Consider the following 17,754-nt stretch of genomic DNA (forward strand, 5'->3'; position numbering starts at 1 on the left):
TTCTTCTGTTACCTCAGTCTCAGGTGCCAGGTGAGAAGGCCAGCCCCGCTAAGGTCTGCGCCCCTGCAGCATCCAAGACAGGGTCAAGTTAAGGTCAGGGGCTGTTCTTTGGAAACACATTAACCTGGGTGACCCCTATAACCAAGTCTTGCAGACTAATGCTTTTATTTTGATGTGCAATTTTTAAAGAAACATTCTAGTGTCCTAATGAGCATTAGAGTTCAGCCCTGTAATGAGCCTTCTAGTTCACTAACCTAAGTTCTCCATGCTAATTAGATGTCATTTGTAATTGGAAACAAATGGTTTTATCTTGGATCCTCATACAATGTTCAAAAAGCCTAGAAGATGTACGCAAAGTTATTAAGCCAGGGGTTCTTCCTTTACTCTTTCCAAAAGTACTTGAACCACATTCATGCATGAGTAGTTCCATGAACTGTATGGCCCCAGGTGGTGATTTGGGCAGTAGCAGGAGGTGCTCAGTGGGCTGGCCAGCAGGCTGTTGGCAAACGCTGGCTCTGCTTTCTTGATGCATTTCCTTTACTCCAGACTCCCAGAGTTTCCTCTCGCTTTCTTTGGCTTTTTCTGTATGATATTGTTACGATCTTTTGCTGTAATGTTTATGAAGCATTTCTTTATGTATTTTCCAGTAAAACAAATGTAAAGAATGCCCAAGAATGCCCCCTCTTTACCTGCATTGCTGGACTTCTGTGCATGTTGGATGCAAGTGTCTCTCACATGAACACGAGTGTGTGTGTCAAGTTCATTGATGCCTGTGTGACTGTGCACGACTGCTGAACACTCTCATACTCTCACGTGTCAGCTCACTAGCATCAAAAAGCCATCCTCATTCCTCAGGAGGCCCTCCACCAGCTCTCCTACACCCAGTTATGGCGTCTGCTTGAGGCAGATGAGTCATGGACTGAAAGGTGAACTCGAGCCACCACATCTTCCCTTGCCAGAGTCCGGTGGGGCCCGGTGCTCAGAGGCCATCCCACAGAGGGCTCCCATGTGGGACAGCCCGTCACCATTCAGACAGCTTTTGCAACAGGAAACTGTCCCTAGGTTATTAGGCAGTCCAGCTATTTGAAAATACTGTTGGATAAACAGATTTCCCCTGTGCCTGTGTTGCCCAGGGAGTCCCATTTTAGCTTCTCCGCCATTGTCCATCTTTATGGTCACCAGCTCCTGCACCTTTCCATGCATGTCCCTGAGTCCTTGCTTTTTACCTTTACCCACTCAAAGCTTACCTCTGTAACTGGTTTTGTTGTGTTTTCTCTCTCACCCCCAACCCCTTTATACTCCTTTTAGGCCAGAATGGAGTCTATGAATCGATCCTACACTTCACTTATGCCCCCTTTATCCCCACAACCTAAACTAGTCAACCCCTATACTGCCTCCCAGCCTTTGCCTCCCTTACCGCCCCCACCCCCTCCCCCTCCTCCTCCACCCCCACCTCCGCCCCCACCGCCCCCACCTCTGCCCAGCCAGTCTGCACCTTCTGGGGGATCAGCAGCCACCATGTTTGTCAAGTACAGCACAATAACCAGGCTGCAGAATGCTGCTCAGCACTCAGGACCCCTGTTTAAGCCTCCGCCACCCTCAGTGATGCAGCCTATGTCCACGACCTCACAGCCAGCAAAGCCTCAGGTCCCTGTGCCCCCCAATGGAGTTGTGCCCCCACCCCCTCCGCCACCCCCAGCCCCCACCCCGGGCTCAGCTATGGCCCAACTAAAACCTGCACCTTGCACCCAGTCCCTTCCACAGTTCAGCTCTCCCCCCCCTCCACTGAAGATACATCATGTTCAGCATGTTACTCAAGCAGCTCCTCCAACACCCCCCCCACCTCCTCCTGTCCCTCCCCAAGCCCCTCCCAAACCTCTTGTGACCATGCCACCAACCAGCACCAAGACTGTGCCCCCCGTTGGTGGGACACAGGCTGTGCCACCTACACCTATTCCTCCAGTCCCCCCAGCAAAAAAACAACCGGCTTTTCCTCACATTCCTCCCTCTCCCGCTGCTCCTCCTGGTCCTGTCCCCCCACCCACGTTACCCAAGCATCAGAGTTTCAGCGTAAAACCACCTCCCTCTCCACTGTCCCCAGTGCCCTCTGTAGTGAAGCAGATAGCCAGCCAGTTCCCTCCGCCTCCAACCCCTCCTCCCGTGGAGCCGCAGCCCTTAAAGCCAGTCCCAGCAAATGCAGCCCCACAGTCCCCACCTGCTGTGAAAGCAAAACCCAAGTGGCAGCCCAGCTCCATCCCTGTCCCTTCTCCAGATTTCCCTCCTCCTCCTCCTGAAAGCAGCCTGGTGTTTCCTCCTCCTCCTCCGCCGCCGCCGCCGCCGCCGCCACCGCCGCCACCACCACCACCACCACCACCTGTCCCAGCCCCGCCACCACTGCCATCTACACCCACAGCTTCTACCGCTGACAAAAGTGGATCTCCAGGCAAAAAGACCAGTAAGATGTCCAGCCCTGGGGGAAAGAAACCACCCCCGACCCCACAGCGAAACTCCAGCATCAAGTCCAGCAGTTGTGCAGAGCACGCTGAGCCTAAGAGACCCTCAGTGGACAGTCTAGTCAGCAAGTTCGCGTCGCCAGCAGAACCCTCTGGGTCTCCAAGCAAGGAGACCCCACCACCTCCTGCTGCGCCTCCCAAACCTGGAAAACTAAATCTCTCTGGAGTTAACCTTCCTGGAGTCCTCCAACAGGGGGCAGTGGCAGCAAAAGCATCTGTCTTGAGTGGGCGTGGCAAGGACTCCGCGGTAGAATTTCCCTCTCCTCCATCAGACTCCGACTTTCCACCCCCTCCACCTGAAACAGAGCTTCCTCTGCCCCCCATAGAGATCCCAGCAGCGTTCTTGGGAAACATTTCTCCGAAAGTGGCAGTAGTTAATCCTCAGCCCCAGCAGTGGTCCAAAGCGTCCGGGAAGAAGGCCCCTCCGCCCACACGACCCAAAAGGAATGACAGCACCCGCCTCACTCAAGCGGAGATCTCTGAGCAGCCAGCAGCGCCCACAGTTGTGCCACAAGTGCCCACCTCTCCCAAATCCAGCCTTAGTGTCCAGCCTGGATTCCTGGCGGACCTTAACAGGACCCTGCAACGGAAGTCCATCACCCGGCATGGCTCGCTCTCTTCCCGCATGTCCAGAGCAGAACCCACAGCCACCATGGATGACATGGCGTTGCCCCCGCCACCCCCTGAACTGCTGTCTGATCAACAGAAAGCTAGTTACGGAGGCAGTCATATATCAGGCTATGCGACGCTGCGGAGAGGCCCTCCTCCCGCTCCCCCCAAAAGAGACCAGAATACCAAGCTTTCAAGAGACTGGTAGCTTCCATAGGACTTTATTTTCCTAGTGTCTGTAATCGGTTCTACAATCAGCTCACCTGACCATCCCTGAATTCAGGTGTTCAGAGCCTTCTGGTATGTTATTCAGGTAGTGTCCAGCTCTCTCTGTGTGTGTGTGTGTGTGTGTGTGTGTGTGTGTGTGTACATACCTATGTGTGTATATGTATATATATAGCTTGGAGTGATTTATTCCTTTTCTCTCTTAATTTGAAAATGGATTTTGTGTATTTGGAGCGGAAGAGGCATAGAAGGGGATGTGTGTCCTGTCCCTTATGATACCTATTACCTGTCATGTGGATTGGACCAAAAAAAGTTCTGATGACTTTAGATGTATTTTATGTCTCCACGTGCAGCCTATCTGTGCATGTTGTGTATTATATATTAAGGAATAGATGTGTAATGTGCTGTTTCTCAGTTTGAGAGGACAACCAGAATGTTTGGTGTTATCTATAGGGCTTTTGTGTTTGTTTTATCCCCAGTTGGCTTAAGTCAGAGCTGTTTGACATTTCATTAACTATACATAAAGGAGCACTTTAATCAGGAACGTCTTTCAGCTTCACAGAATGGGTGAATAATGCGGTATGGGGAAATTTCAGACACTATCTGTATGCAGTTTTGCGTATGAAGTAAATACATGGTGTAACTAAACCATTCTAGTTGCAGTACTTACTGCTGCAGTGATTCACCTGAATCTAGGATGTGTTCTGTCAAAGGTAAGCTCTTTGCCTAAAATAATGTGGATAATTTAGTACTATGATCTTGGATATTTCTTTTAATACTGTTGGAATCCTTCCATGGGCTTTGTGAAGCTTCGCCAACCTTGGCTTCACGATCCTTGCTATAACTTACTCTAAGTGAGTATCCGACACAGTATCCTGGAATGTTTAGCCCCAGTATGTCTTTGGGTCACCAGTTATTTTTTGTGTGCTCTAGGTAGATGTTGATCTTAGGTTATCTGTAGACAGTCGCTATATCAAATATACCCATCCTGTATCTAATACGGTCCATCATTATGTAAAACAAAAATCACCTTCTGAAATGTCTTTGTGTCTTGATCTCTAGAAGGTTGGGGTGGTTACAAAAAGGAACAAAATGGCCCCTGTGCAGGTATCATTAATCGTGTTGTACATGGATTATAACGTGTAATACGAATAACTCCTTTAAGTGTGGGACTGTCACGGAGGGGGAAAATAAGTGAGGTTTTGTACTGCAGCATGCTAGGATCCTTGCCTGTTGCAGCCTGGTTGCAAAGATCTGTCCAGGTTACCTTGTGGTCTGTGGGAGTAATGTAGTCCAAGTACAGATAGTGACATATTATGCATGTGCAATTTGGCATCACATGAAATGATCACTAGTAACAGAATATGCTTTATGCTGCAATTCACGCTTTTTTTCCCCCCTGTGAATTTTCCTTTGTATCTGATGATAAACTGACCATTAGGAATAAAATGCAATCTCAGAGCTGCTCTTAAAAGAAAACTAGCCATCCCAGGAATGATGAATGAGCACATCTTGCAATGAAGCCTCTGCGTCTTGTGACTAAGGATTACCAAGGGCAAGCTGCAGAAATCTTTGATGCTGTCTCCTAAGGGAAAAATGTGCTAGTGCGGTGGGGCAGATAGAAGTAATTCAAGACAGTGAGAGATGTGAGGTGTACCCAAGAAACCCTTATAACCCACCCTCCCACAGTGTTGCTCGGAGAGAAGGGGTGGCACTTCTTTGCTGCCACATCTGCAGGATGTTCAGTATAGTCATGTGGTTATAGAGCAATAAGAATATATATGCCATAGTGCATTTTTGTAAAGTCATTCTTTAGAAAGATTCTTTTTGGATCCTCTCAGTTGATCACGAGGACTGTGCATTGTTATGCTTATGAGGTGGCCTTTAACACATCTACATTGTTAATTTAAGCATGCACTGCCGTTTGGGTACAGGTTGCCAAGCTCCACGTGAATCATGAGTGAAGTGATACTGCATAGTCTCTGCCTGCAGTTTTATACTCTTAAGAATCACCCTTACTTGTGAGGCGAAGAGTTGAGAATACGAATCCAGTGATATATTCGTCGCTAGGGTTTTTTGTTGTGATGGTGGTCTTTTTTTTATATGAAGGCAGACTTCAACTTTAAATCACCTCCTCTCAACCTTCATTCACCCATGATTTGAATCCTAAGACAGCCTGTTTTTTCAGTATAGGCTTTCCTCGGCCTTCTGGCTGTTGGTCCTGATGACAGCCACCCTGGACTGGCGCTTCCAAAGCAGCGGGCATCCTTTAGAGCAACACTAGGTGCGCCAAGAAGAGAGCTGGGTTAAAGACAGAACTCTCATTTTTACCCCAATCCGTTGGCTTGTCTGACAACAGGTTTACCTTTCTCCAAAGATGGAAAAAGGCTGTTTTCAACATACTCTAATTTTGTGTGTGAAACAACTGAATAAAAATATATATATATATTTAGATTATACTTCCAGTGTTTAACTCCCTAGAGAGTTTTTTTAATTTGGGTTTTTGTTGGGATGTAGCTTTGTGGGGTTTTCTGTTTTTCTTTTGAGACTACTCTTGTTATTTTTTAACGGTTCCTTTCCCTGGTGTGTTCATGGTAAACACCGACTGCCAGGTGACACTAGCTCTGTGCCTTCTTCTACCGCCTTCTGCTCAACAGCTGTAATTCAGCAGAGCGTCTTCGAGTCTAAGGAAACCTGGACAGGTGACTTGGCTGTACTGAAAAATGAACAGCACGGAGGAATGCATCCCGCTGTTGAGGGCAGTGCAGACGGGCCTCACAGAGCTAGTGGCACCCTTCACTCGACCACAGAGGATTTCTAAATTGGGGAACGCTGTGCCTCAAGTTTTGGCACTAACTGGGAAGGTCAGCAACAACTATATCAGGTTTATAGGTATATATATAATAAATATAGGCTATTCTCTATTGAAATTTTAACAGCTTTGCTTTTACTACTTGAATAAATGCCCCCCCCCCACCTTAGTTATTGTAATTCTCATTTGGGGGAAAAGTTAACTATTCTTAAGGTTTTTACATTAAATTTTTAAAATTTGAGACTTTTTAAAATGAGAAAGATTGTTGACTCCTAAAAGTTATGGGACACCGTTTTCATCAGAAGAGTTCATACAAAGTAAAGCAGACATGGCGTTCTCCAGTCCTCTAAAATCAAGGTGCTTCTGGCCACTGATGGCATCTTCTGCTAAGGGCTGTGAACTCTCTTAGAAGTCCCCTCTTCCTGTTAAGTTTACTTGCCACTGAAAACAATGCTGAGTTTCTCCAGAAAGCTTAAATTAGTAGTGACAACTCTGAGATCAAGGTTAATAGGAGCTGTACATCCAGTTACCAGTTTCAGAAGCTGCTATTCTGGGAAAATACAGTTGTTAATAAGCTTGTGTGAAGAATGTAAAGTTGTAAATTAGCCTGAGAAAACTTTCAGGTAATGATGTGGATTGGTTTGATTTGACTATCAGGTCACCAACAGAACCTTTTGTCACCTTTTTTCCCCTCTACTAAAAGCAATTTTATGTTACTACAAACACAAGGTAGTTTTAAACAAGTAAAAACCATTTTCCTAATTTTATACTAAATTTTTTTTAATATGCCTGCAGGGCTAACAAATTATAACTGATGTAATCTCATATTTTATTCAAATTTAGACTAATTAAACCTAAATGACCCTGACTTTAAATGAAATAGAAATAATTTGAATTTATACACCTGGTAAGAGGAAATTCTCTTTACTAAAAATCACTTTAGGTTGCAAGTACCTTTGAGTTTTGTTTTATACACTTTATATCATTTGTATTAAAGCAGGATGTCCCTAAAATCCTGCAGGAATATGAGACTACTCATAAAGTGAAGATGTAATCCACATAGAGATCCAAGTAGAAGAGAATTAAGTACCCCACTATCTTTTAAGATTTATTAATTTATTTTCCTTTAAAAATCAGAAGAAAATTTCTACACTTTACAAGTCTATCCCTCAAACTAAACAAGTGCTCTGTTATCTGACATATAGCTGTAAAATAAACTTGCTAAATAAAAATAAGCAAAAAATATACTTGATAAACAATTGAAGGGAAAAATCTCCCGTTGGTTTGCTCTTTGCTTGTTGAATAAACCATTTTGAAGAGAAAATAGTATCGGCTATAATCCCCAGTGCCTTGAACTCTTGGAGGAAGAGCATAAAAAAAATAAGCAAACTTTGAGGTGCTAATGAAAGAGAAGGAAGGTGAGTATTTCTAGTTTACGCAAAAATAGAAAAAGTGACTGTCTCTCAAGAGATGGCTTCATCTACCTATACATGGGGACGGGCTGCTTTCTACCAAAGACATTGAGAGCAAGTTGAGTCAGGGTAACAGTGAACACTACCATAGTTAAAAGATGGCGAAGTTCAGAAGTGAGTATGCTGGTCATAGATGGCTGTTGACACCAAGCCCATAAAAGCTGAAGCCTCAACCTCCTCATAGGCAGAATGTACTTGCAGCACTTAAAGGAAAAAAAATCTTTGCATTTTGGGAACTGCCCGTTGTTTGTTAAATGTATTGTAACCTAATACCAAAAACTGCCATTTTCCATGATTGCTGTCTCCTATATTTTTTCTCTACTTGTAAATAGTCTCTACTAGAAAATAAGCATTAACTGGAATGTTTCAAATGATTTTGCTTAATTTTATTATCAGCCACTAGTGAACTTTTATAGAAATGTACATGTAAAACAAAAATATCATTAGCTTGTGCTAAAAATGGTGTAAAAACGTTTACTATTTTAAAGGAAAATTGCACATTATATTTTAACTGGGATTGCTCCTTCTCTTCCCATTTCTTCAAAAAATTGAGTCAATGCTCACACTGACATGTAGGCTGTGAGAGCTTTGCTAGATAAGTGAATAGATAACAATGTAGGAATATACTTTTTTAAAGCATGAAAAAGAAAGCAAAATGAACTGCATTATAAAGTACCCAATAGAGGACACTATCTAAACGATTATGCACAGCTCGGTAAAGATGAAGTTACAATTTTTCTTTCAGCTTTGTTGCTATTATTTTCTTCTGCTTAAATGTACGCTCCCATTTCATTATGTGCCTTGCTCCCTGATTGTGCAAACCTATATATATAGAGAGATAGATATATATGAGAGAGATCTATTCAGTACTACTGACGATGTTTTTGTTCTTCTGCTGGATTAAGTTATTTTACAAGTTATTCTTGCCAGTTACTGTCAGTGAACTATTGTAATGGCTTAGGACAGTAGTTATACAGTCAGTGTAAATTTGTTTCTCAGTTACATGTTTTCACTATGTCAGCTTACCCACTCCTTAATAAAAAAGAATAGATTTCATTTACATGTGGGGGTTTTACTTGACTGTTTGTGGATCGGCACCATTAAGAACCTGGTTTTGCTATGTATGCTGGGGCATCCAAAAATAGGTAAGCTCTTTTTTTATTAAGAGAATTACATGTGTTTGGGGGGAAGTGATTATTTTCTATCCCTAATTTTGCAAGTAAATCTAATTATTTAGAACAGCTGTCTGGAAAAAAATTTCACAGACATGAAAATTGTCTTAAGGCTCAACATTTTAAATGTTTGAAATTTTTAAGACAATAAAAAGGAGCTGCCTAGTTTACAGCAACAGGGAAAGATTCTCTTCCACGTTTAAACTTACTACCTTAGAGAGAAAAGAAGTTACTTACATAAATATATTCACAAGACACTTAGAAACACTTCGTGGGATTTTATTTAGGTCAAGGTCTTAGTACACAGCAACAATTCCAAGTACAATTTCAAAACTAAAAAGTGAATTCTCCCCGACTCATGGAGGTGGTTTAATGGCACACACAAGAAACATTACTGGCAATAGACTGCTCCCTCGCATTTTCTTGCACGGTTTTTGCTCAGAACCCCAATCCTCCCACCTGGGAGCTAAAAGTACAACTGGCCAGATAACATTTACGTTCTCTGTAAACCACTTTGTTAAGGAGAAAGATGCATGGACACAAACTATGATAAAAATTGCTTTTTCATAGACTTCTGAGGTTGCAAAAGATGTTTCCATTTTAATGTGAAAATAAGCTTTTTGGTTTTTGACTTTTTGGGTGTTTTTTTTTTAAACAAGATAATTAGCAAGGATTTTTTTTTTTTTTATACAAGTTAGGTTCTGTCATTTCATTTGTCAGGGTTGGGGTTTTTTTTTTTTTAAAGAATTATGATTCCCAACAAGAAATAGGAACAAAGATCAGCATAAAGTAAACATATGGTAGTAAGCACAATGCCCCTATGTAATAAAAGAACTGCTTTATAAGGCTCTCTTTAAATAAGGCCGTTTGCTGTGCTCCTACCAGTGCTGAAAAGATGTTTTTGTTACATACACCTAATGGAAAAGAACATTTGCATTGAGTGTAGTTTTGGAATGGTTAAAATGAAGATTTCCCTAATTCAGGTTGCACTTAGTATACTCCTTTAAACAAGTTTGAATACTCTGGTGGTATTTATCAAAACATAGCAAGCATATCTTTTCAAGTATCTTCCTGAAGACATCAAGTAGAACTCAATTTTTAAAGAAACATACAGCACATTTAATTAAGACAGTTGTAGAAAGTACCAAGAGGCACGAAGTTGTGAGCTTTACCATTATTTATTAGCTGTTACCTAAAATAAAACATCTAACCTCATCAGTAAAGTGAAATTGAAATCTCATCTAGCAATAAAATTCTATGATTCTAAGTAAATCATGTGAGGGAAATCACCACCGTAACACAACTCAAGAGTTCTGGCCAAAGCAGCTGGGAAGTGATTCAGATCCCCATTCTTTCAGAGACTTGGCAGTCACCTATCATTTCCTCCATCAAATTCTTTTCAACAGGAAAGGTGGCCTTGCTCTCCACTGAGCAGAAATGATAATAAAAATGAACAGTTCCTAATGCAGAAAGGTCACCTACTACAAGAAAATGAACACAAGGATAAAAGCAAACTACCATCACTTTGATGCCTCTCAAACAGAAAACTCAAGTAAATCATTTTCAATCAACCTAAGACTGCCAAGGAGCAGCTACATTACAGAAATCACTGAAAATATAGTTGTGTAATAAACAGACGCGGGAGGGGGAAAGGAGGGATAAAACATCTCACCCAGTGAGTTCGAGGAACATGAAAGTAGCAGACGGTTGCCCACCCTAAGGTGCCCCTGAGGGAGATAGAAAGCCAACAGCCAAAAGATGGAAAATACTGAGCAAAAAAAGTTAGCTTTTCAGCACAGCAGGCTGGGTCTCTCAGGTCTAGAGTTTGACATGTGGACACTGTTTGAGAGTTACTGCCTTGGCCATAAGGTCAATGACAACAAATATATTTTCATTCATACCACCATGGCCTTTCAAACAATAATACCAAAAAAAAAAAAAAAAGAACTCTTAAGTCACTTTTTTTTTTTTAAGGAAATAGGGAGTGTCAAAAAGACATTTCAGAAGGAAAAAATTCCCTCTCCCATTAGATTCTCTATCTTGACAATATGGTTGCTTATTGGTCAGCACATTTTAGACTTGCATCATCTTCACTACAATATTATGTAGCATGTAAGATTTCTACATTCATTTGGAATTCCTACTGCCCACCGTTTCATCTGATTTTTAAAAAGATAAATGGGGAAACTTACACTAAAACAAGAAATACTACCCTCACAGACTATTAGTAGCATGCAATCTATGAAATAATTACATACATTAAAAGTCTCCAATTATTGTAGGCTTGGCCCATCATTTCAGAGTATCCTTCCAAGACAATATATAGAATTCAAAACTACAAAAATTTTAAAGTATGTGGAAAATCCAACATGTATTTAAGAAAAAAAAAAAATCACACATTAGTACTAAATAATAGGGGAAAAAATGAGCTGACCCATGGATCCCCTGCTGCAGGTTTTCAGTATGAAGGACTTCACCAGTGTCTTCCACACTCCCCAACCCAGTGGGTCCACTAGGCAGGCGGACCACCACCAACTCCTGCTGTACAGTTGTCTGCTTGTCGGTGTGAGCTGTGGAACCATGTGCTGGATTTCAAAATACCCTCTGCCTTATTAAATCCACTAAGCTCTCTAAGCAAAAGGTATTTAAATAAATAATTGGAACATCTAATTTTAAAAATTTTCCTCTTTACTCCAACAATAAGAATTATTTAACCTATCCTAGTATGGGCTAGATTAGGTCCATAAAGAGGCTGAAAGCTGAGGACACTCAGGGCCATTACTTTAAAGGAAAACGGAATAATGGATGTGGAGATGACGCAACAAAAGTACAAAAGCAAAGGGGAAGGGTTGAAGAGAGCTAAAGGCAAAATAACTGACTTGTATGTGTGTGTTGGGGGCGGGGTAGGGGCTGTAACTTAACAACAAAGTCTTGATAAGGAAGCTCTGTATCTGGGTCTCAAATAAATGGTGATGTTTTGTGCCCACATACACAAGTGGAATATTAACTTCTGCCTACACCATCTGAATTCCCTCACACTACTGCACATGTTCATTTTCAAGTTCCTCTACACTATCTCATGTTCAAGGCCTGCATCTGATTTACAGTTGACCCTTGAACAACACAGGAGTTAGGGGCACTGAGACCTGTGCAACTGAAAATTCACCTATAACTTAACTCTCCCAAACTTAACTATAGTCAGTCCTCTATATCCACGGGGGACTGGTCCAGAACCAACACCTCCCCTCCCCCCACAGATAATCAAAATCCTTGGATGCTGAAGTCCCTTATACAAAATGGCATAAAAACGCACACAGTTGGTCCTCCACATTTGTGGGTTTCCAACTGCAAATTGAAAATACTGTTTTTAATTGTACCTGGTTTAATCTGCAGATGCAAAACCCAGGAGTATGGAGGGACTGTGTATTGATAAACAAATCCTGTGTACATGGACCTGTGCATTTCAGACCTGTGGTGTGGAAGGTCAACTGTATGGGCAGCTATTGCCTCTCCCCTTTGACCCAGAAGAGGAAAGTCACTTGGCAAAGCTCTCTTCAGGCCAAGTCACTGGGACAGTGCTGGGCCTGATCATGAGCTAGTTCATCGCCAAGTATTCACCTGCTGAGCAGCAAAGAAAGTCCTCCTGGATTTTTTTCAGTAATTCTTATACTGATCATAGAAATGATTAAAGCCATCAGAATTACCATCTCCACTGAACTTGAAGCTATAATGGGGCAAATTAAAAAGTACTGCTTCTTTCAAAGTTCTATCAGTTTTTAATCTACGTAATTGGATAAGTATTTGGCCTTATCCCACTAGTCTTAGTCTGAGAAAGAAGGTTCAAATTCTTAGCAAGGGAAGCTACTTCCAAAGCCAACCACAAAATCAGGAAAGTACCTTTTTCTAGAGTTAAGTGAGTAAACAACTCAGCAGCAGCTAACACTGGCCATTAATAACATTCCAAGATTACAGTAGCAAGCCTTTTATACCCAGTGACTATAAAGAAACTTGAAAATAACTATTTTCCCAAAAACAATGTTTTTCTAAATAGTGAAAGTAAAGAAATAGTTGGTCTGACTTCCAAAATCCTACTCAAACCAGTGCCTCAGGCGAGGTCTTAGGATGCCCACTGGGCAGCACATTTCTACAGTTCAACCTCTCCAGAATCTTAACCTTCATGTCTAGCTTCGCACGCCTACTTCAGCACATAAACCAGGCTTCCAAGCTTCACTCATCCGGGTGCACTGGCCATTAGCGGCAATGCAGTCTCATGCAGCAGCAGCACATTAACATCAAACTGGCATTCAACCACCCTCAGAATGTTTGGAGACTCATTTCATCATAATCTACAAACTGAGAAACATGGAGGGATGCAAATCAGTTCAGCATTAACTCTGGTGCACCCAGGTTCTGAGAGAATGCAGAATTTACAGTGTTAAAGAGGAAATGAGCCATCTGAAACAACTAAAAATGGTTAAGTATGGTATTCAAATATTGGTTCCCTCTTCATAAAAGTGGAAGAGTATGGGGGACGCAGTAGCCACCAGGCTAACCCTTTTAGCACAGGCACTGAAGGACATCCAATGCAATGCCGGATTCTGCAGGAGGAGAAATCCCACAGGTGTACAGTATTCCTGAGAAGGATCCCAGATTTTTGTTCTGAATCAGTCTTAACCTGATTTGTTTTATATAGTTTTGCTGTTATACCATCCACATATTCAGAACTGGTCACTTTATTTCAATCTAGACAGCTCAGCATAGTACAAATGATGACAGAAAAATCCATTTGTTCACACTCAGTTTGCTTTTTTGTTTTAATACTGGGGGATAAACTGAAAAAAAAAGAAAACCACATAAGTAGTTTTTATCATTTGTATCCTTCATTCACTTCACTGGAGGGGAATCCCAGGGCCTTGTGATAATCTGGGAAGTCCTGACTATTCCTGGGAGGGAAACAGCCCTGCCGAGCTTTATTCAGAATAATGCATGATGGACTCCACATAGTTCCCAGGAAAGAGCCCAGTCACTCCATTCATAACTCCCTCATACCAACCGTCGTCGTTCTTCTTGATGACATAAATAATGGCTCCCTCCTGAAAAGACAGCTCATCTTCCTTGTCTTTTGTATAATCATAAATTGCCACAACTAGAGGGGAAAAAAAATAGGATGTGAAAAAGAATAACATTCCTGCAAAGACACAACCAAATGAATATCCATCCTTTCCCAACTTCTGTAGCAGTTTGAACACAGTGACTTTCTAAACACAGACTGAAAAAACCTTTCCCCCCCTAATACCCACTCCTCTATAACAAGATTCTATCCTCTAAGGGAGGTTAGGTTCCAAACAATATATATGGCAAAAAAGTTACAATCAAATTACCCTTCAACAGCCTATGGGAAAATACCTCACTGAAGAGAGAGAGAGAGACAATCCCAGAACTGGAAAAGATGACTTGTTCAATTGAGCTTGCATTGAAGCATTATACTGTGTAAGAACACACGTCTTTACATTAGAATTATACTAGTGCATTGAGATACACTATGAGAAGCAAGTGAGAAAATGAGAAGGACTAAAGAATGGCAAGCAGATCTATGTCTCCCTGCTTTCTGGAGCCCACGCCTAGTCCCTGCGTAGGACAGTAGTTGAATTCCCACAAGTTGTTTTTCTTTTTTTAAGTATTCTTTCCTTAAAAAAAAAAAAAAAAAAAATTTATTTACTTTTTTAAAGAGAGCGGAAGGTGGGGGAGAGAGAAACATCAATGAGTTGCCTCTCCCATGCCCCCATCTGCAGACCTGGCCCACAACCCAGGCTTGTGCCTTGACAGGGAATCAAACTGGTGACCTTTTGGTTCTGAGGGCAGCGCTCAACCCACTGAGCCACACCAGCCGGGACTGAATTCCCACGGGTTTTATGTGCAAATGAGGGGAGTCCACTGTACAGTCTTTCGAAACACATGCTGTATTACGCTACCAATTTAACATATCTCCATAACAGACTAAAAGTGTTATGAAAACCAAGATGCCTATAAGCTCTCCTGAGATTTTTTTTGCTTAAATAATTTGGTACTGGGGCCTTTCAAAGATACCTAGAACAATCTCTGGTTCCTAAGTACACCTACCTTAACAGTTTAGCTAACTTGGGATAGTCTGTAACTTGCTCAAATCCACTTGAAAATTTATCTTTTTTTTATAAAAAGAGCTTACGTATTTTTTTTTATCATTCAGAATTTCACTCCATAGCAATCTCCAACTATCCATCATTCTGAAGCATATTCTGACTTTGTTAGTTTCTCATGCAGCAGCAGCACATTAATTCTCATATAAATATGAAACAGAAACTACAGTAGGAATTTCTTGATACAGTGCAACTTGCCCCAGTTAGTGTTTCTGGTCTGCGTTAGTAAAATTAAATGGCTTTATTAAACTAAATATTACTGTTATAGCAACCTGTTAATACTTCAGAGGAGCCTAGGAAGAGTGTAATGTGTATTTCTCAAAATATACAACCAAACCCCTAAACATAAATATATAACTCAATGACATACAAGTTCAACTATAAATGTAAAAGAAAACAAGGTATTTACTATTTATAGTCAACCTAGTATTTTTTAGCATCTTTTTTAGTTAACATTCTCGATGCTTACAGAAACACAAACCCATTGCAAAGTGGTTCACAAGGGAATATCCCCAAGTTCTGTTATTCTACCCGCGGAGCCCTCCAATCCAGCACTTCCCCACCATCACGCACTCTCCCAAGCCAGTGCCGCGGTCTTTAAACTGGAATATACACCTACCACTGGGGGATTGGAAGATTTTCCATGCAGTATGAGTGACAGGTAATTTGGGGGAGACGACTCCTAGAGTCTCAAATTTTGTAAATACTGCTTCCAAAAACTGATCTGCTTGAGATGATACCTTTGGTCAGGCATCGGTCATAAAAGTTCTCCTTTCCTGTTTATCATTCTCCTACTTGACAAAAGTACAGTGGTGCCCTGTCCTAAAATACAAGTCACCTCTGGGAGCCAAAGACACAATTCAAAATATTGATGTGGTATTTTGCAAGTTAGGTGGCTCCATTCTATTGCTTTTAACAAAAATGGAGCCTTTAATGGAGATACCATAAAACATTTTTAAAGACAACATTATTTGACTTTTGGCAAGTAACTCTGAAGGAGTTAAAAGAACTGAGTGACGGTGCCACGTGAAAACCACTCCCATTTGCACCTGCCCAGGAACGAACAAGGTTTGGTTTTCAGCCGCCTTGGCTGAGGCCCGTCATCTCTTCCTCAGAAAGGTGTCCAACCTGTCTTCCCAACTCCTATTTCCCTTTCTAATGTACTATACACTATTATCAGGTAACTTTTGAAAAGTTAGAATGTAAGTACATAAGAACTTATCACTGACCTGCTTTAAAATCTGCCACAATTTTCTACCATCAGATTTTTAAAAAAGGAAAAAGATCAAAATATCTCAGCATGGTATTCAAGGCCGACCATCACTAATTACAACTTCCAACACTCACACCCCAGCGACTCTCCCTACAGCAACTCCGCCGCTGCCCCACCCACCAGGGTCTGCTTGCAGATGGCGCCCCTCACTGGGCCCCAAAAGGCCCCTTCATTCAGAGGAAGCCCCCCGCTGGAATGGCCCTTACTAGCTCTCTTCTCTGCCTGAGAAACTCCACACATCACTCAAGGCACATCACAAATGCCATGTCCTCTGCAAAGCTTTCTGGAATCCCCAGATAGAATTAATGCAACTATTCTTTTTTTTTCTTCCTTTTTTTTTTTTTTTTGACAATCATTAATGGAGCATTCATGTCAATTTTTAGAAATACAAAGATGAACAAGACAGACTATCATAGTCTTGTGAGGACAGAACTGTGTTAACTGTGTTATCTGATATACTACCATACATTGTTGATATTTCTACCAAGAAGATAATGTCACTGAGCTGAAAGAACGCAAGAACAGATGGCTTGATAGAAGAACTTAACACTAGTAAACTGTGTGGCCAAGACGCAGTCAATCCCACGTCTGCCAGCACTCCAGCTTCAGACAGTGGTTAATAATTTGGGCTCTGGAGTTAGGTTGCCTAGTTCAAATCACAGCTCTACCAGTCATTAGTTCACAGGACGTAACTTTCCTAAACAACTTTTTACTCAACGTAATAGTGCTAACATCTCAAAGCACTGTTCTATGAAATGAGGCAATGCACAGACAATACACAGTCCAGGGCCTTGTATATGGTAAACAGTCCATATAAATTAGCTTCTCTCATTATCATTAATAACTATTATTATATACTGTCTCTTCTTTAACACTAACATTTTCTGTTACATTCTGTAACAAATTATTTTTGCCCTGGCGGGTGTGGCTCAGTGGGTTGGACACTGGTTAGATTCTCAGCCAGGGCATATGCCTGAGTTGCAGGCCGGGTCCCCAGTCGTGGGGCGCAAGAGGCAACCACACATTTCTATCCCTCTCTTTCTCCCTTCCTTCCCCTCTCTCTAATAAATAGGTGAAATCTTTTAAAAAACAAAAACCAAAAAATTATTTTGAACCTCATTTGCTCATTTGTAAAATGGGAAAAATAACTGTCTTACACATGTAATAAGTCTTCTATTATGCCAGGCACATCATGAACACATGAAAATATGTATTCTACCTAAGTTACATCAAGATACTTATATAACATTATCTTTTCTTGGCTAGTGTGGGCAGTAATCAATGGTTAAGATAAACCTTCTCCTATGGCAGTAGTTCTAAACCTTGGCATTATCTGGGGAACTCTTAAAAATTCTGATGCAATCCCATATTCACAGATTCTGATTTACTAGGCTTGGAGGTACAGACACATTAAACACTCTCTAGGTAACTCTGATGTGCAGGCAGGATTAAGAACCAAGCCCTAAAGTCAGCCCTGGCTGGAGTGGCTCAGTGGGTTGAGC

At 41.6% G+C, this 17,754-nt stretch overlaps 2 protein-coding genes across 39 annotated transcripts in view; one reads left to right on the plus strand and one right to left on the minus strand.

The window, feature by feature from the left end:
• RAPH1 (Ras association (RalGDS/AF-6) and pleckstrin homology domains 1) overlaps window positions 1–8,717 on the plus strand; it is an 85,832-nt gene extending 77,115 nt beyond the window's left edge. For 2 of the 3 annotated variants that reach the window (XM_054585775.1, XM_054585777.1), the window contains one exon: window positions 1,309–8,716. In XM_054585775.1, coding sequence (XP_054441750.1) covers window positions 1,309–3,330 — 2,022 coding nt within the window. In that variant the 3' untranslated portion in view covers window positions 3,331–8,716. Of the gene's footprint in view, window positions 1–1,308 lie in introns of all 3 variants that reach the window. The other variant, XM_054585776.1, reaches the window with a different exon arrangement.
• A 361-nt stretch (window positions 8,718–9,078) lies between these two features.
• Window positions 9,079–17,754, minus strand: part of ABI2 (abl interactor 2) — a 108,417-nt gene continuing 99,741 nt past the window's right edge. For 29 of the 36 annotated variants that reach the window (XM_054585798.1, XM_054585789.1, XM_054585797.1 and 26 more), the window contains one exon: window positions 9,079–13,949. In XM_054585798.1, coding sequence (XP_054441773.1) covers window positions 13,774–13,949 — 176 coding nt within the window. In that variant the 3' untranslated portion in view covers window positions 9,079–13,773. The remainder of the gene's footprint in view (window positions 13,950–17,754) is intronic. The other 7 variants (XM_054585816.1, XM_054585815.1, XM_054585813.1 and 4 more) reach the window with 1 other exon arrangement.

This window comes from Pteronotus mesoamericanus, unplaced genomic scaffold (genome assembly GCF_021234165.1).
Source record: "Pteronotus mesoamericanus isolate MK-2021 breed Mesoamerican mustached bat unplaced genomic scaffold, CSHL_Meso_final contig_90, whole genome shotgun sequence".
NCBI lineage: Eukaryota > Metazoa > Chordata > Mammalia > Chiroptera > Mormoopidae > Pteronotus > Pteronotus mesoamericanus.